Source organism: Tasmannia lanceolata, unplaced genomic scaffold (genome assembly GCF_043159265.1).
Source record: "Tasmannia lanceolata isolate RefF3 unplaced genomic scaffold, GAP_Taslan_0.1 ptg000008l, whole genome shotgun sequence".
Classification (NCBI taxonomy): domain Eukaryota; kingdom Viridiplantae; phylum Streptophyta; class Magnoliopsida; order Canellales; family Winteraceae; genus Tasmannia; species Tasmannia lanceolata.
The window spans coordinates 20,949,595-20,970,234 of record NW_027518685.1 but is presented as its reverse complement, the minus strand read 5'-3'; the positions used below and the strand labels follow the sequence as shown (position 1 = coordinate 20,970,234).

At 35.6% G+C, this 20,640-nt stretch overlaps 1 protein-coding gene across 2 annotated transcripts; it reads right to left on the bottom strand.

The window, feature by feature from the left end:
• Window positions 1–1,190: 1,190 nt before the first annotated feature.
• LOC143884757 (protein SAR DEFICIENT 1-like) lies at window positions 1,191–10,521 on the bottom strand. 2 transcript variants are annotated; one of them, XM_077388514.1, is made up of 8 exons: window positions 10,319–10,521; window positions 9,604–9,679; window positions 8,513–8,565; window positions 6,880–7,370; window positions 3,127–3,287; window positions 2,349–2,543; window positions 2,178–2,256; window positions 1,191–1,734 (listed from the first exon to the last, which is right to left on the bottom strand). In XM_077388514.1, the coding sequence occupies exons 1-8, from the start codon at window positions 10,408–10,410 to the stop codon at window positions 1,478–1,480; spliced, it is 1,404 nt and encodes a 467-aa protein (XP_077244629.1). In that variant the 5' UTR covers window positions 10,411–10,521; the 3' UTR covers window positions 1,191–1,477. The 2 variants fall into 2 exon arrangements, with proteins under 2 accessions (XP_077244629.1, XP_077244630.1); XM_077388515.1 differs by having other exon boundaries at window positions 10,377–10,497.
• Between the last annotated feature and the right edge of the window lie 10,119 nt (window positions 10,522–20,640).

Genomic DNA, 20,640 nt, shown 5'->3' with positions numbered 1-20,640 from the left:
AGAAGAAAGGGGAAATTTTGTGGGAAGTATGCTTGCTTGCCACTTGGTGGGTGGTATGGAAGGAGAGAAATGAGCGGGTGTTTGAGGGAATGTCCAAGGCTCCTCATTATCTTTATATGCGGATAATTGCTTTGGTTATTAATTGGACGAGATGCCATCAATCTTTCCGGTTTTTCTCAGCGTTTGATCTTTAGGAAGGATGGGGGTGGTGTGCTTGAGTAGTGAGTGGGCTAATAAAGTTGTGCAGAGATGGGAACCACCGCATCAAGGAGTGTTAAAAATAAACTTCGATGGTGCTTGCTTTGGGAATCCTGGTCCAGCCGGGGTGGGAGATTTATGTCGTGATGATGCCGGCAAGGTTCTTTGGTCTTTTTGGGGCCCTTTAGGTGTGACTGACGCTACGGAGGCGGAAGTCCAAGCGGCTTTCAATGGCATAAAAAAGGTGAGTAGGGACCGTCCGAAGAGTGTAATTGTTGAAGGGGATTCGTTTAATGTTATCCGGTTGCTGAGGGGTGGGATGGCTCTACCTTGGAGGTTTTTGGATCTTTTTGACGAAATGGAAGATATATTGGCGGAATCAGATATTGAGTTGATTCATGTTAGAAGGGCTACTAACGAGAAGGCGGACGCTTTGGCTAGAAGAGGGGTGGTATGCATCTCGATGAATTGGTCTGATCAATTTCCTATTTGATGGCCTAGTCATTTTGTAATTAGTTTTTATGTTTTGTTCTGTATCTTTGGGTATTCCCTTTCGGGTGTCCCTTCTGTTTCTTTTATTATATATGCCATTTCAAAAAACAAAAAAAAAAGTTTCAACACTATTTTGTCCGTGTTTTGGTCCTACTTAGTGAGAGTAACATGGGCGGATAAGAGGTTGATCCTCTAGCTCAATTTTCAAAGACAATGTTCTTCAACCATGAGGTCGGAGGTTCAATCCCAGCTTATCTACCAAAAAAAAAACAGCACCCCGATGCTTACTTTGCAGATACTTCATGGATACTCCTTGTGGTCAAATAATTATCTTTTTCCAAACATATGCCTCTATATTCAAATTTAACTACCATATTTTATTTGGTTTTAGTATCTTATATTTGTATTTATAATTTTGAGTACGATCAGATGTTTTACTTTTTATAGAACAGAGGAGAAGAGAAGTGGGGTTGTTCTCCTCTGTCAACTCCTAATGTCAATTTCCAAAGCCAAAGTCCGCCTTTGTGAATCTACAATATATTGGCAAAGCAACCAAACCATCACTACATAATCAGAAGGTTGCCTTTGGAAACACTCTAAAACAAAACCGGTGCAGATGGCACAACGAAGGTATGAAAATAGAAAAGTACACATGAAAAAGAAAAGAAAGCCCTTTCGAAAGTGAAAATTGCTTGCTTGATCATCTTCCATTCTGGTCGCCTCTTCACATGCGTTTAGACATCGAGGGCTGCTGACTTCATCCATACCAAGCTGACTAAGATCACTCTTAACTTTCAAGGAGGAAAGGAAGAGTAGGAGATGAATCATCATCTAGCATAGAGTCTGACATAAACAAGTGTCTGTCTCCAACTATCATTGAAGGGAGACGGGACAAGTTCTGTGGCCAATCACTATGTCCAATTCGTACATTGTTGTCCGGAAGGGGCACCATCTGAACAAACCCTGTGTCCGGATCCCCATACTGGCTACTTGGTTGCACAATGTCATGACGCGATTCAATTACTCCCTGGGCCATCAACCCACCTGCGGAATTTCATACATATCAAAGTTATATCAAGAATAAGGGCATGTTTGGGAACCATGAAAATGTGTAACGAACAATCACTCCAAAAGCTTAAAACCTTTATCTAATCTTTCATACTTTAACACTCCCCCTCGTGTGTGGCCCCTCTTTTTTTAGGGTTGGCCTACACATGGCACATGTGGCCCCACTCTTTTGAGTTGGTCATTACATGTGGATTTTTAATATCAGAGAGATTTGAACTAAGGACCTTTGTTGTGATACAATGTGAAACAATCAATTACTCCAAAAGCTTAAGCTGTTGAAGTTGGGTTATCTAATCTTTGATACTCGTAACTAAAAAAAATTCATACAATACTTGTTTACCTAGTGTAAAAGGACAGAGGTGGGAGAAAAATCACTCAATTAGCTTTACAAAAGAAGGTCACTAAGTAGAAGTACTCACTTGGGGCATTCTCGGGGTCAACCTCTTCCAATTGATTCCAGTGGCAATAAGCATCTAAGGCCATTCGCTCCGCAAGGGCCTACAAAATTTCAATTATTTTTTACATTTGATTAAGGGATACAAGGAAACATTTCAGGTCTATATGAGAGTGAATAGAAAGTTGAGGCATACTCTGAGACGCCCGGTTATAGTATGTGTTGCGTATGTTTGGCCGTTGTGGATGATGCCTTCTACTTGACAAATAGGATTTAGTATGAGGGTGGAATGAGGGCTCTGATGCACATAACGCTTGTTGCCCATGACACATGTCATGGCATGGTTCATTGTTACTTCCCATATCTTTTCTGACATTCCTTGCCCTAGTATCTGCATGATATTCAAAATCGAGATTAGCCCAAGTTTAAAAGTATGAATTATATTAGTGCAAGAAGGTTTTAAACTTTTAATTAGAAACTGTTTGATTGTAGAATAGATTGTCCTAGATAAGATGGTTGTTTTACCACAGTTGTGACTAAGTGGGATGCCCAAAATCAGCCTTTTACTTTTTTGTGAAGGGTTGAGACTAATCTCGCTATCAGCCCTCAGCCAAAAGGATGATTAGATCTATCCTATGATATGAGTTATCCATTGTTTGCCAGGGAACTTTCCAGAGTGAGAACTATTTCTGAAAAGTACTTTATCTTGAAAAAGCATGGATAAGTGTAATTCCTTCCAAAGGGTGGGCGTCCTCTTATCCTCATTGTTTTGGAAGAAGAAGTGCTTTTAAGAGATAAAATCTATGTGGGTAAGAACTTATCTAGAACAACCTATTCTAGATCGAACACAAGGCAACCTTTGATAGGGAAATGATCTAGTACTGCAAAGCACCCGTAATGAAATTTTTACTATTGGTGTTTGATATAAAACAATGCAGATGTAAAGAATTTAGATGGTTGGATTCGATATTTACCGTTCTGAGTTTGCCAGGATCAACAATTGATAGCTTCAGGAAGTCTTGGACTGAGTTAATTTTGGCGTGCACGAGTCTTTTGTGGAAAGCGCCATCTTTTCCGATCCTCTCCAAACGCCACACTTCATCATGTAGATATGGAGGATGGTGCTTCTTATACACTACAAACAGATTCAAATTTACTTCAAGTAAGCTTTAAAATGTTTTGATAATTGTTGCAAAGAGAATGGATTAACATTGAATCTCCAATCCAAGGATTTATGTTGTGGATAGTAATATACGTAATCTCGATTAGATCTCAAACTAATCTAATGGCTAGATCTCACCTTCTCAACCTTCTCTATCACTGTCCAATCAGTGGACACATCTAACAATCTAGATCAACTCTTAACCCATAATAAACGTCTGATTAATGTAGATGTTTGTTTGCTAAATGTAGATAGTGGTATTTTCATCTCTTTAATTGTTTGTTTGCGGTCTACAAATTAGAGGGTTAGGATCATCCAGACAGTACACATGAAGTTAGAGGTGGCAAAACAAAATAATAGGAATAGAAAAATGAGAAATCATATGATGAAAGGGCGTATAAAGGTGGTATGATGGAAGTAATACCCTTGATAGTTGATCGAACAGCACCTCGTCAAAGTGTGACCTGATGTCGGATCAAATATCAAGGATGGGATGATGAGTATGTTTTGTACGCCTATTCATAAAAATCAAATAATCTCTCTAAAAAAAATAAAAATTATCAAAAACCCTCTTTACTTAAATTTAATAACAAGAAACTCCCTAAACTTTGTATAAATACCAAAACCAACAATCATTTGCCTAAAATTGGTTTCATATTTAGTCTACCTAGCAACACTAAATAGCCTAAGGGCATGTTTGGCAATCATGAAAAATGACTAATTGTGAGATAGTACTTCAAAAATGAGAGAAAGACTTGAGAGAGCATGAGAATCCCTAAAAAACAGAGATACAAATACACTACTTCAAATTGGAATTTTTTTTCCTGTTTTTCTGTGCCTTTTTATGCTCCTCTCACTCCTACTCTCTCAAGTCTCTCTCTCTCTCTCTCTCTCTCTCTCTCTCTCTCTCTCTCTCTCTCTCTCTCTCTCTCCCAACCCACTAATATTCCGTGGAATATTTTTTCCATGGTTGCAAGACATGCACTAAATGTAAGAACAAATAAATATTAAACAATGTAAAAGCCTTTAATAACAAGATGATGTACTTTGTATGATTGATTCTTTGAATGATTATAGGCCATTGATCAATACCTTGATAAGATCATTTTATCAAGGTTGCAAAGGTAATGGACTAGACCAGTAGTGGCCACTTGATCAATGAAAATGACCACCACAAGGTGTACGTGTCAGACTGTTTTATTCTCCATTCTATTTATCATTAAAAGTCATGTGACACTTTATCATTAGGCCCACCCAAGTAAGGCAAAGATATTTGGGACCATTCATGTGATTAGCTCTATCTGATAAAATAGGCCTAGATTTTTAAAGTCTGCTTATACAAATGTCTACAACTTTACCTACAATAGAGGGAGAGGGAGAGGGAGAGGGAGACGGTTTTTTTAATTAGCTTAGATAAAATAAAAGGAATGAAAGGGTTTTGGGTAATTTATTTAAAAATAAATGCACATATATATATATATATATATATATATATATATATATATATATATATATATGAGGAAAAGGATTGTAGGCTCGAGCGTACCAAGCTTATGGTACACTCGAGTGTCCAATCACATGGGTCTCACATTTTTTGTGGTGATCCAAAGCATTCATTTGCAAGGTCCTATCATAGATAAGGTGTGTACCAAAAATCAGCTCCATTGAATCATCCTAATCCCTCAAAAAGTGGAGGGCAAAAATGGGCAGATTTGTGGACACACAGTGTCTGTCCATTTTGACCTCCACAAATGGATGGGTTAGGATGATCCTATGGAGCTAATTTTTGGTACACACCCCATCTATGTAAGGGCCTTTCAAATGAATGCTTTGGATCATCCTAACAGAGTAGGCCCACATGTGATTGGGCACTCGAGCGTACCATAAGCTTGGTACGCTAGAGTGCACAATCCTTTTCCCCTCTCTCTCTCTCTCTCTCTCTCTCTCTCTCTCTATATATATATATATATATATATATATATATATATATATATATATATATATATATATATACATATAGAGGAAGCTCACCAAACTTATGGTGAGCTAGCTTGCCCAATCACATGGGTCCCACATTTTGGGGAGTGATCCAAACCATTCATTTGCAAGGCCTTATCATAGATAGGGGGTGTACCAAAAATTAGCTCCATAGGATCATCCTAACCCCTCCATTTGTGGAGGACAAAAATGGGGCAGATTTGTGTCTGTCCATTTTTGTCCTCCACAAATGGAGGGGTTAGGATGATCCTATGGAGCTGATTTTTGGCACACCCCCCATCTATGTAAGGGACTTTCACATGAATGCTTTGGATCATCCTAACAAAGTGGGCCCCCATGTGATTGTGAGCTTAAGCTCACCAACAGTTTCCTCATATATGTATATATATATATATATATATATATATATATATATATATATATATATATATATATATATATATATATATATAGAGAGAGAGAGAGAGAGAGAGAGAGAGAGAGAGAGAGAGAGAGAGAGAGAGAGAGAGATTTTGGTTGGTAGTTTATGTAAAATAAAATGAGGGAAATTTATGTGAAGTAAACGGAGAGAGGGAATTTTTGATAAAAGTATATTGAATAAGGTGGGACTTAAAAAATGAGAGAAAAATTTGTGATTGGGAATACTTCTCTGTTATGTGGTTTAGACTCATTCCGGGCCAACTTCGCTATTACCACACCCTCACCTAACAGTCAACACACAACAAAACTAACAAACAAAAAAACGCACCCTCCAACCTCACCTAACATTCAACACACAACAAAACTAACAAACAAAAAAACGCACCCTCCATCGTTATTGGTTGATTGAAGGAGTTGTTGTCCCAATAGCATGGTTCTACAAAAGCCATGGATACGTATCCTCAATAGTCAAACTGAAAATGATTTCTTTTTCGCAGTATAAGATATTTTTAAACAGTAAGACAGATCATATCCAGGCTACCTTCTTTTCTTCCTTCTCAAATAAGTGAAATTCTGTTATGCATGAGATCTTTAACCTTCATCTTTTATTACTAAAGAAACAAACTACTAAGCAAACGGTTACATTAGCATATCACCTTACAATTATTATAATATTATCATCTATGTCACAAATATCTCCGATATTTTCAACATAGAGCGATTTTATCGTGATATTTTGATTAAACGATGAAAGCATGAAATAATTCCAAGAATTTAAAAAATATTGATATTTTCATTTACCACGATATTTTTACAATATTTTTTATTTTATATTTTTGCATAATTTTTAGACTTAAATATTTTTAAATAATTTTGTTTTTATCGTTTTCCCGATATAACTCCAAAAATTAATATATCCAGAGATTTTCCCTTGCTGAGAAATTCCTGATAACGATATCTGTGACTTAGATCATAATCATGATAATATTAATAATAAATTATCAGTTAAAATTATTTTAATTATCATTATTAATTGTAATATAACAAGAATAGTATGATGGTCTCCTTATTCTATAGATCAATTGTGGTAATAAATTCATATTCATATAAAAAAGGACCATCAAACAAATTACCAAAAAAAACTTACATTCTCCACGATGATCTTTAACAGAAAAAGCTTCAGTCCTTGCTTCTTTGATCCTCATTCCTAGTGAAGTCCCAGGAGCAACCCTGGCGCCGACCCTGAAGTTTCGGCTCCTTATCCAGCTCGAATTATCAGTAAACTCAAAATCTCCAATTGACTCATGTGCAACGCCCTTTCGTAGAGTGACTAACACATCGCCGGCGAGCAATGGCCTTTTCCCTGGCCGTTCTCGCTCAATATTGCTCTCAAATTCCACAGATGTCCACTCCTCTTGGTCATTGCTAAGAAAATCTCCATTGAGAGCAACAAGCTCTATTTTGATAGGAAATGGGAGGGTGGCCTCTTGGCCATTGGAATCGACGAGAAGTATTTGAAGTGGGTTATAATCTTCACCCACTATCTTGCTTCCAGTGAAGATTGGGAGTGAGAGTTTCGTGTTGAAGATGAGTTGATAGCTTGATGCTTCTGCTGCTTGGATTTTCAATGAGGGAGATCTATAAATGGAAAAAAATAGCACTCTATCAGCTTCATGTTTAAATTAAGTTCACACGCCTTGTTAGGATAAATGTTAAATTTTTTCACTGGGACAAAAACTCATCGAATATAAAACCGAGTTAATTAATTTGAGTGAGTTGGTAGCTAGTAAGGCGATTTTTTATTGACTTGGGTGAGTCAAAGGAATTTTTTATTAGTACGCAGGTGGAAATCGGGTCAACTCAGACAAGTCAATCATTCACTCAGTCAGGCCAACCCATATTAACAATCCAGGAGAAATAAATAATTAATTAAGGGGAAATGATATATTCGTCCGGCTTTTTTTTCACATGGGAAAGCCCCCTCTAGCATAAAAGAGTAGGATCATAAATACACTAGAGGGGGCTGTCCCAGGGTGCGAATTTATAACTTCCCTTTGGATTACAGGAATTTAGGCTCTGTTCACTTGCGTTCCCAGGAAAGCAAATCCCTGGAAATCAACCTCTTTTTTCCTTGACAAGACAGAATTCTGGTGTTCACTTGTTTTCCTGAGAAAGTAACAAGCCTAGGTGGGAAATGTCAAATAATGACATGGAAATTGCCAAAAATGATGTGGAAATGTCTCTTTTCTCACAAGTGTGGGAAACCAAATCCCACTATTTTGGTCGGATTTGCTTTCCCGGGAAAACTACTGAAAAAAGGTGGGCAAGCAGTTTCTCGGGAAACCTTTTCCTGCACAGTTCCTGCGCACGTGAACAGGCGCGTGAAACCTTTTCCTACACAGTTTCCCTGGATTTCTTTTCCTAATACCACGTCAGATTCCCAGGAAACCTTTTCTTTTCCTTTCTCGGGAAAACAAGTGAGCAGAGCCTTACTGAAAAAGTTTGGAAAGGAAAAGTATTTGTAAAAAATTCTACTTTTTTTACCCACGGAAAAAGATAACTTGTACCAAACTTATTCAATTTTTATGCAGAAGGACCTTCAATTTACGATGATATCCATCTAAATTAACCATAATCATATCAATTCCTTCTACATTGTGAATAAATAAAGAAAGAAATCCAAGAAATTTTCTTCCATCAAAATCGTTTTTCTTGCAATCCAAACAGATAAGGGAAGAAAGCGCGTCCAACACACACATACAAAGCCAGTATTTTGGTACCTAAAGACATGACGTGCAGCGCGTGCTACGACAAGCTCAACCTCCTCTTGCACCTAAAATATGCATAAGATGATCTTAAAATTAGGGTTTTTTTAGAAGACAGTTAAAACTATTTCTATGTACAAAATACTATAATTTTTTATGCTCTTTCTTTCATTTCTCCAACAAAGATAATTTACTCATTACTGATTATGTTTCTACTATCTAAACTCTAAAATAATATCATATATTTTTTTGGTAAGCTAGGCTTGAAACCCGACGTCAGGATTGAAGAACAAAGCCTTGACTAATTGAGCTAGAGGCTCAATCCAGCTATGATAATATCATATAGGTATATGTAGAAATTATTACATTAGTAGTTCACAAAAGGAGAGATAAAATCCCCACTCCCTTGTACTTTGTTTCAATAATGGTTTAGGGGTGCAACTTGGGTCGATTTTTGGGAATTCGGGTTTAGCTTTTACCATAATCGGGTCGGGTTTGAGTTGATTCCAATTCATTTTTTGGCAAAAGCTCAACCCGATCCAACCCAAGTTGCACTCCTAATCTCTCTATTTTAAACTTTCTGATTGGCCGTGGATAGATTTTTAGTGAAGTGTAAAATAAAGAAAGGAGTGCCGTTGCCAAAACAAGATTTTGGATTTCTTCTCTCATACAAAAAAGTAGGAAATCCGAATATCATATAAGATATGATGGAATCTATAGCAAAAGCATTTCACAATCACAACTTTTGGAGCAAAAAAGAAATTTGTAGTTACAAGACAAAAAATAGCAGATGAGATTTTTTTTTCCTAATATGGGTGTGAAGGATATCATGTAGTAGACTAGTAGGCTGTTAAATAAATATATATATTTCGATTTTATTAAGCTTGTGGCAAGTTCAAGATTCATAATTTTTCAAATGAATTTTGAAAGAAAGGTGCAAAAGCATTGATTATAAAAGTAGGTTTTCTTTCCATTGAAAGAAAAAGAAAGAAAAAGTAGATTTTCTTAATTTTCCAAGTGAATTTTAAAACAAAGATGAAGAACGTAGCATTGATTAGAAAGGGCAAAATCTTCTTATGCATCCTTTGATTGAGATTGAAGCATACCACTCTTCTTAGCAATGGCTCCAATGCAGAACATAAGGTTTGATACGATCTCATCATCATAGCTTCTCTAATCACACTGTCAAAAGAAAGAAACCCATGTCAGAATAATCTCCACCAAAATTTACCCATCATGATAACCATACTTCACATGGAAAAACAAGCAATATCTATCTACATATACATATATATATATATATATATATATATATATATATATATATATATATATATATATATATATATATATATATAGAGAGAGAGAGAGAGAGAGAGAGAGAGAGAGAGAGAGAAATGAAATTTCCACCCTTTTTTTGTCTGTTTTCTATTAAAGGTTGCAGTGTCTTCTTGTTTCTCTTTCTCTTTATTTCAGGAAAAGAAACACAAAAGAGGGTAGATAGAGAAGGTAAAAGCAGCTATAAGTTTGTTAAAAGAAATCCTGTACCAATCTAAATAGGAAAAACGAAAGATGCCATAGAATATAACATAGATAGTAGTGGCATACCTATCCAAAAAAAAAAAAAAAAAGAGATACTAGTGGCAATATGGAGTAGTATATAAGATCAGGCAAGATCAACTGCCAAATGAATTAATATCTATTATGCGTCATGAAGTTACCAAATCAAGAAAAAGATAAGCAAAACAAAATAAGATAAAAGGGCAAAAAAAAAAGAGAGATCAAAAGAGAGAAAAGGTTTATCAGAATTGGGATACGAACGTTGAAAAAGAAGGTGGTTTTCTGAGTTGTTTCTGATGGGGCTGATCTGGGTCGCTACCTGCAGATTCATCAAGAGATCTCTTAGCTGCCATTTTTTCTGGCAAAGTTTGAAGAATTTTCAGTGAAACTTTGAGAGCAATGATGTGGAAGGCAAAGGTTGGTGTTCTTATCGAAAATAGTTAGAGAGAATGAATATAAACTAGAAGAAGGTATTAAAAACATATAAAAGAAAGTTCTCGGAAGGGATGAGGAAATAGGTAGGCAAGTCCCAACAAAGTGACCTACTCAAAATATGTCACGTCGTTGACGTCAACAAGCCTTTTCAAAATGAACAAATAAGAACAGAAAAAAACCTTTAAAAGAAAAGAAAAAACGTTCATTACGAACTTAACTGTAGCATATGAGGAATGCTAAACTCAAGTGCTCCTTTGCATACATAAGATGAAAGGGCGCCCCCATTGGTCTGAAGTCATCAAACTGCATTTATAATAGCACCGAAAACTATAAATGTCAGAGACATTAAATGCACTTTGGTGACTTTCAACCAATGGAGGAGTCCTTTCATCTTATTTATGCAAGGGTGCACCTGAGTTTAGCATTCCTCACATAAATAATATAAAATAAAAATATTTATAACCGGGAATAAATCATGATAGAGAGCAATTGCTCTGAAATTCATTTGTAGGTTCAAAGGCAAGTTTTGGGTCCTACATGGGGGCACAGGAGGAGTGTACATGAGATCAAGACTATTGATCTTGTAGAGCATCACGAGGTGACTCATATGGTCTTGGTCCCATCCTATAATATTAGACTACAATCCATTAAAATCTCTTTATGGGTCGGAGACAAATTAAACTTTTAAGTAATCCTTATCCTTATACTATGTATAAAGCGAGAATCATGGGTTAATTTCTTCCACTCTTTTGTATTAATTCCTTCTATGTCCTGTACATATTTGCATTAATTCCCCATGTATTCCCTTTCTTTGTTGTGTTTTTTGGTCATTTCCGCCTCTCCCATGCCTCTGCATATACTTCCAAAAAAAAAAAAAAAACCCAGCTGCACCCACCCTGCTTTAATGCTTCTTTGTTCGTATCTTGCCACATGTTTGCCTTCCTTTTATCGAAACTATCTTGATTTATGAGCAGTGATAAATTCACCCCCTTCATTACAGTATTCACCCCTTATTTTTCAAAATCGACTGTATAGCCCACACCATAGGATGATCCAACCCGTCCATTTGATGGGCCACAATGTAAATAGGTTGTGCCCCAAAAATCATTTCCATAGGAAGATCCTGTCCGTCCAATCTATAGAGGTTTGATTATATTGAGTTTTTCTATATCTCGGGGGGCTAGGATCATCCTATGGAAATGATTTTTGGGGCCCCATATTTTTCAAAATCGACTGTACAGCCCACACCATAGGATGATCAGACCCGTCCATTTGATGGACCACAATGTAAATAGGTTGTGCCCCAAAAATCATTTCCATGGGATGATCCTGGCTGTCAAATCTATAGAGGTTTGATTATATGGAGTTTTTCTATATATCGGAGGGCTAGGATTATCCTATGGAAATTATTTTTGGGGCAAAACCTATTTAATTTGTGGCCCATCAAATGGACGGTTTGGATCATCCTATGGTGTGGATGTAGAGTCCATTTGAACAATAAGGGGTGAATATTGTAATAGAAGGGGGTGAATTTATCACCTCCCTATTTATTGCTTCATTCTCTTAAATCCTAATCTTTCAATTTGTGGATGTTTATATACATACAATCAATTTTCTTCTCTATTTATATACACAATGATTCTCAATGAATCAAATCCTAATCCAAAATCACAATCTTAATAAGGCCATGTTTGTTTAAGATTATGACAACCAATTGTAAGTACCAAACCAATTATTGGACTCAAAACAATGTTCAAATTCTACTCCAATAATCAGTTTCACACTCACGATCGGTTGTCACAACTCATAATCTCAAACGAACAGGGCCTAAGTGATTGGATTGTGACTAAAACTTAACTAGGTTCATCTATGATAAGAATTCAATATTGACAAACAAACGAAATGAAAAATAACATTTTCTGTCGACCGCAAATCTACTATCACTTCTACTCATCTCTTTTTGCTTCCATTCCTTATCATTCGTAACAACTCTGTCCCCCGTAAAGAAACAAGAGCAGACCCGGCCCTGCTTTTCAACTATTGCTACTTGCAGAAGATCAAGGCATTTCTCAGAAGAAAAAAATCCGTCTTCTTTCCGTAAAACTCAACTTATAATTGTTGATTCACTTTTTTGTTTCGATTGCTTTTCCTTTAATTAGTATAAAAAAGGCTGAAAATCATATTTCTGATCTAATTTTTTTTTCTTTATGCAGAGATTGCAAATCATGTTTTTGATCTGAGTTTTTCTTTGTGCTGAGAAATTATCTTTAAAAGAGGGAAGAGTCCCTAATTTTCAAGAGAGGAAAGATCCCCAAATCAAATCTTTAATTGTATCCAAGTTATAAGAACATTGATTTAATGGATGAGAAATAATCTAACTTAAAGAGTGATCTGGTGCATAGCCATTGATTTTAGTGATTGATGTATTAATTGTCCATCAATTTTGTTGCTGGAGCTATAATTAAGTTCCAAGCTGATAATGAACAACAAAATATGACAAAGGAAGCGACTCTTTAATATGACAAACATTGAAAAAAGTATAATTGTATGCATGAAACTGTTAAAATATTTCTCAACACCAAATTGTTGAAAGACAAATATGAAAGACTGTAATTTGTTTCAATATGTTATTTGATGATTACAGACACCCAATGCGAGAAATGAAATTTGTACTTGTCAGGTGCTAATAATGGGGAATATTTAAAAATTAGTGGTTTCTTTCAAAATCTCTCCTGTATTAGATGGTAATTCCACCATCAGTCTTTGCCATAAGCAAACTTACCATTTTCATTTAGAAAGTATTTTATCTTAGCATCCTGCAGCTTTGACTACATTCGCTTCGGGGGCTTCTAGAAACGTATGAAAGTAAAATAGATAATGGAGTGCAAAGAAACACTTTTTGCAATGCCAAAGTTGTTTCGGTGGCGAGAAACATATCTATCCAATTAGAGAACACATCTAACGGTTCGCTTGACTCAATCACAAAAGATAGAATTAGAGAGAAAGGTAATGGAGATAATTAGAGTAGGTTCACTCATTTTACTGATGCAAGTCATAATGTACTCCTAATCTGAATATCAGTTGAACCTATTGCAAATGGGCTGATATTTTCGATTATGCAGAAAATCCTACTATTAGCTAAGAAATCTCCATCCAACTCAAAAATTACCGTTTTGTTCAGGATTCAACCTCCATATGAGATGAGATACAAATTTATTAAGAACTATCAAATCTTGATAGACGGGTGATTGAATTTGCTTGTCCTCGACGAATAAAAATTGCTATTGTTAGGCTATTTTTTTTTATGAGGAGGGGTTGTCTTCCCTTTCTTCATATGTTGAATTTAAATTGGTGGCCATGTTGCTTTGCAGATGATAGAATTTATGATGTCATGATTGATGAGGAGGTTGTTGGACTTGTAGGGCCACACAGACGTAGTGCTAAAATCCTTTATGTGATGATGGATTGGATGTTCAAAAGAACAAATTAATTTTTTTATTCCTTCAAAATATTGATTATTTTGCTTTTCTTTTCATTTTTTTTAATGGTGTTGCTTTTCTTCTATAATATAATTTTTTGCTTAAATTAACAACTTATTTTTTTTTACTTTTAAAGTACTTAATTACATAATAAAATAAAAAATATTTTATATAATATTCTAATTCTGTGATAATATTTTATTCCTTTGATAGAATAAAAGAACAATAATCTTTCAGTAGTAATATTTGCACTACCATGTTTTAGTAATGAAACAAAATTAGATTGTATTTCCTTTTCAACTGGCTTTAAAGAGCAATAATAGTTGACAGTTGTTTAAATAAAAATGACAAGATTAATTAGTGCAGTTATCAAAACATGATAGGTCCAATATCAGTACTTTAATATTTACTTTTCTTGCTTGTGTGTGTTTATCTCTTTTATGTATATCTTTTTTCCTTGTGTATTCTATTTTGTTGACAATTATAATTATGAATTTTGATTATATCCCTCTCAAGGGAGCTTTGATCTGTGCTTTATTTCTTTGGATGGAATAGTTTAACAACTCTATAGTATTCATTGTCTATGCTGGATGATTCTATTAATTAGTGAATTTGTTCGGTTAGTATTATTATATTGACTGAACAGAGTTGAGATTACACATGCATCTAAAATTCTGTCCACAGTGTGAGCTAATAACTAAGTCCAAGTTATGACAAAATGCCCAAGAGATGATATCGGATCACTCCTCTTTGGCCTTTAAAACACCCTTTAAATCTTCAAATAGCAAATGCAGGTGACGCAAAGTTGAGACCAATTTTCAGCCCAAAGTGAAGAATTGTTCAAATCAATGTTTAGCAAATAATTCTGCATGACGTATTAGTCAAACTGTGTTAGTCAAAATCTATGTAATGAGCTTAATCATATATAAACTTTCATTGTTTTCATCAACATATGTAGTTTCAACAATAATTTCCATTAGAACACAGGTTTCTACATGCTTTTTATAGATTTACTTTTGAGATTGCAACTACACTTTTGTGGCTCTTCATATCTTATGCTTTTTCTGTATCATACATTTCAGAAATTGTATGAGCTCCATACTTGTCTTTGTTGCTTAAAGATTATTATTAAATTCATATGCAGTCGATCGGAATAGTTCATTAAGACGCCGCACGTGCGGTGCACGTGCCTTTTTACTAGTCAAAATAATGCAGCTAAACAAAGGAATTAATCTTAACTGTATACGAGTATCTAGCCTCTAGGGTTATGTTAATACATAACTAGTCAGAGAGAGACTTCTTTTGAAACAATTTTGATCCTTATGATGTATATTACGAAATTACCCAATTCTCTCCAACTGAGTTCGGATTCTTTGGATCCATCAGACCATCCGGGTCCATTGATAGCCGTTAGGCTATCTAGCGGCGACCTTTCTTTTGTCTCTACTCGTTTACGTATCTCTTTGGACTTTATTCACCTTTATTAAAAGCAAAGGATCGGGTGTGAAACACACACACACTGAAGTTTCATGTGTGTTGAATCACATCTGAATCCATCTAGATCCGATGGATTCAGATGTGATTCAGTTGTGTGGGCCCAACTGCAAATGTCTCATGTATAGTTACAAAGTTTGGTTTCTGCAGGTGAGGCAAATGTATAGGAGAAGATGGAGAAATTTTTTTATAAAAATGCTTGGCTCTGTTTATTTACAACACAATATTTACCAAATATACTTGTTGTATAAACAAACGCAACAAAAACATATTTACAAATAATGTATGAGAATTGAAATTTTATTTGTGATTTCACGTTCAATTCAGAAAATGCGAGAATATTCAAATTATTAATTAATTTTTAATGTTTAAATAGATGAAGAAAATTCATGATTAATCAAGAATTTTTTTTAAACCATTCTAATAATTTTCTAAATTTGTCTCATGTAGGTGCATATTACCATAAAAAGTCAGGCATAGGTTATCACAATTCAAAATTTGAAATTTTCATTATGACAGGGAAGTGACATATTCATCCACTTTTCTTCCTTCGGCCATCCCTCCAGTGTATTTATGACCAAGGTTTTTAATTTAGACCGAAATCCAAAATTTTGGGTTTCGGTTGAGACCGAAACCGAAATTGGGTAAACTAGAAATGTTACAAAATTTCGAGCAAAATTTAGAAATTTCGATCGAAATTTGGGGCCGAAATTTAAGGAAAATCACCAAAAAATCTGGGCTTTATTAATTATTTAATATTATCCTGAGATTTCAGCTGAAATTACCGAAATTTTGGCCGACATTTCAGGGATTTCGCCGAAATTGTTTAGGGGATAAAATAATACGTTATTTGATTTCGAGAGATTTCGTCCGAAATTTCAAAATTTCAGCGGTGAGGACCGAAATGTATACCGAAACCGAAATTTAAAACCTTGTTTATGACTACGGTTTTTACTAGTGGTGCAACTTAGATTGATTTTTGGAAATTCCGGTTGAGCTTTTACTATTAAATCAGGTCGGGTTGATTCCTAGTCATTTTTTGGCAAAAGGTCAACCCAACCCGACCCAAGTTGCACACCTAGTTCTTACCATGGTTTCATATTTCGACCGAAATCTGAAATTTTGGATTTCGGTGGAGACCGACACCAAAATCGATGAAAACCGAAGCGGTCATTTATTTCGACCGAAATTTCGGGTTTTCCGAAATTTACCCAAAAAATCTTTTTTTTTAAAGCAGAAAGCGATATGTAACTTAACTATTTTTTGGGATTATAAAAGCAGAAAGCGATATTTTTTGGGGATTGGAATTGCATTAAATCCTGTAAAGTCCTTTTGTTTCTTGTTACATCACCATCGGTTTAAGAAGCTGGGTGACAGAGAAGAATGATGGAAATTCCTGCAATGGAAAATTAATCTAATACTTCATTGAAATTTCGACCGAAATTACCGAAATTTAATATTGAATAAAATATTAGTTTCGGGTTTTGTACCAGATTTCGACCGAAATTTTGAAATTTCGAAACCGGTACCGAAACCGAAATTTTAAACCTTGGTTCTTACACTACAAGTCTACAACCGGGTGGAACAGAGAAGAAAAGGGGTGAACATATCATTTTAAGTCATAAAATCCGGCTAAAGTAGGCGAAATCTAGTAGTATTGGCGTTCCTGCATGGCTTTGCTTTAGGGTAGGTGATATGAAAATAGAATATTGTAGCATCTTCTAGGAAAATACGTTTCATCTTCTTAGAAAGTCCACTTTGAAATCTTTCCTAAAGATGGAAATCAACTTATATTGATTGACCTGACTAGTGATGCAAAATATGGTGGGAGCCACAAATATTTGATTTTGATTCATGATGAGAAGATTAACTCTCATACGGCTTTGTTTGTAGGTCAAGATTCATGTTTGTATGCTAAATTTGTTGTCGTCAAGATGGGATCATGAAATTGTCATACTCTCTGCTTTCTTTGAAGCTGGGAACGTACTTTCCTTGAAATTGGTACTGCATTTCTAGGAAAATTACATTCCCTGATTTTCTGACTCTTTTACGCGCCGAAATACACTCATAGTGGCAGGCACGTCTAGATTTCCAATGACATATTCGCCCCCTTTTCTTCCCGGGGCCACCCCTTCTAGTGTAATCAGAAATTACGCTCATTGTTAGCAAAACGTGATTCGGCCAAAAAACACGGGACCGCAAAAAATCGAGTTTAAAACGGCATTGGTAAAAAAAAAACGTAGTTAAAAAAACGGAAACACAAGAAGATGTGTTTAGAATTTTGTCATTTACAAAATATTGTGGGGGTAAAATTGGAAAGTTTACCAAAGAAAAGTATTTAAAATGTTTAAAACGCGTTTGCCTAAAAATAAGGAGTTTTATTCATTGTAAAAGTTTTAAATGGCACACCAATAAAACGGTTTTTTTTTTTTTCAACATAGTCATTATCTTTTTTATACACCATGGCCCCCCAATGACTTGAAAAATCCCTTTATATAGTACGGATTCCTTGGCTAAAAAATTAGTGGCTTAGCTATTTTAAGTGGTCATGGCGCCCCCCCCAACATGACCAATGCAGTCAAGTGTATATTAGTCTGGCCCCCCAAGTGTAAATTCCTGGCTCCGCCCCTGCCCATGGGTTTGCGTGGGGATGATGGCCCCAGCCCTATCAAAACATGTGGTAGTGCTAATATCAGTAGCTTTTATATACCAATGCAATGCATCTGTACTATGTATGAACCATTCAAGTAGTGGCTTCAATGGTTTTTTATCCATTGAAAATGAAACATTGCATATTTATATTTCTATTGTTTGGAAATACATAGGAATGTCTAAGGAAATTTCACAATGTTCTTTTAAACTTGAGGTCTGAGGTTCAATCCCAACTTACCTAACAAAAAAGAAAATGACAAATTCAGCAATGAGAAAGAGTTGCCTACTTAAAATTTAAAAAATGCAATTAGTTGACTACTTAATTAGGATGAGTAGGTTATTGCACTAATCTTCCGCATTACTCGTTGACATTCCAACGCTCCGAGTCTTCTTCAAAACAATCACTTAAAAAATTATTTCATGGAAGCTACATTTCTTGTCAAACGATACCACACAGTATAACATCCATAATCTCTTGTTTTATTAATGATGTATTTCTTTCATTCACTAGCGGCTCAAAATTCTATCAACTGCCAATTAGAGAAGCGTTTAATTGAGGCAAATGATATCAGCACAACCATGTTTTAATAAATCCACATACCCAGCTTGGATTTTGTTTTTTAATTGCCTTTTGATAGCCCCTTAAATATTAAAAGACAAGATACGGTAGGAACATATCAGAACATAGTTGTGCTGATATCATTTCTCTTATTAAAATGAGATGTTATTATAAAATTAAGGAAGCTTTTGTATCATTTCCTTATTCATTTTTATCATCAGCATAAGCCCCTAATAAGCAATGCAATACACTGAATTATTAATATGTAAGGACGCGTTCCCCATTGTCAAGACACGTGACCCTAGGGTCAAGATTCACCCTCTTGAATGCGTGTCTTTTTCTTCATTTTCAATTGGGGTTAAGTAAAGTGTCTCAAGGTGAGCAAAGCATGTTTAAGGGCTACTTTTAGGGGTGTCAACGGACCTAGACGGTCCCGATGGACAATCCGAATCCGAACTTTAATGGAAAGGACAAGACATGTTACGGATCCATGAACACATTTTGGGACCCTATTATAGGATCCAAAATTATTGTCGATCGGATCCTGGCAATTAACAAAAGCCTCTCGGACAATCATAAATCCGATTTTATTATACTATTTTATAAAAATACCCTCTAATCTTTTTATAACTTAAAATGCTATTTTAGGGGTATTTTAGTAAAATTAAGTCATACATTTTTTTGAACGAACTCCTATTTTTAGTATTTCATTCTTCTCTCTCAACTTTGGAGAAAAATAGAGAAAGACGAGCATAATTCTTCCTCGTGTAGGGTGGCCGACTTAATAGAATGTTATTTAGAGATGTGGGTGATCGGTTATAGCACTAAAAGGCTCAACATCAAACTTTAAAATTGAGAAATTTGATAGAAAGGGAAGCTTCACTCTTTGGCAGAGAAGAGTGAAAGATGTTATTGTTCCACAAAGTTTGGCTAAGGAATTGAAGGGAAATGATGGGAAGCCGAAGAAGATGATAAATGGTAAGTGCGGAGACATTGAGGGGAAGGCGGTCGGCACAATTCGCCAATGTCTTACGGATAACGTTGTGCTCAACGTTAATGAAGAATAGTCAACACCAATATTAAGGGAAGATTTACATGTTAAAAAGCTTGGCCAACCAACTTGGGTAGGCAATTTCACCTGTGAAAATGGGGATCCACCCCGCCCCGCACGGGGACAGGAATTTAAAAAATTTCCCAGAGCGGGGACGGGGATGGAGATGGGCACGCCCCACGTCGGCCCGCCCCATTTCAATATGCAAGCCATTATCAATACCCTCTTATTTTAGTACTGTTTTAGTGTTTTTTTCCATGAACAGTAAACATTTCTTTTAGGCTAGTGATATTGGCACTACGATATTTTGATAAGTGCACGGCTTGTCTTTTCTTCTTCATTGGCGTTAAAAAGCTTTCTTTTTTAGACAGGGATTTTTGTGCGGAGCGGGGATGTCGATTAGATATTGCCGTGGGGCGGGGGCGGGGATTCCTTGCCATCCCCGAAGTGGGGACAGGGAATTTTCCTTCTAGCAGGGATGGGGAATGCAACATCCCGCCCCACTCGGTTCCCATCCCTACAATCAACTGTATTTGAAGCAGTAGTTTTATGTGCTAAAGATGCAAGAAAGTGAGAACTTTTGAAACACATAACTTTGTTCATTGGACTTGTGAATCAGCTTAACAAGGTTCAAGAAAAGATAAAGTAAGAAGACAAGGCCTTATTTTTCTTATTTGTACAAGAATTTTGTGACTATGTTATTATTTGCTAAGAATACCGTAAAATTGAAAGAAGTTATGAGATTAGAAGGAGGCCTAATCAAGATATTCGTCAAGTGCATAGATTGATTATGTGGGGAGAATAGAAAAGCAAGGACATTTAATAGGAGATCCAAAAAAGACAGGTTAAGATCCAGAGTCACTGGCAAAAGTGTGCATTGTTATTGTTCTAAGAAATACAATCACATCAAGAA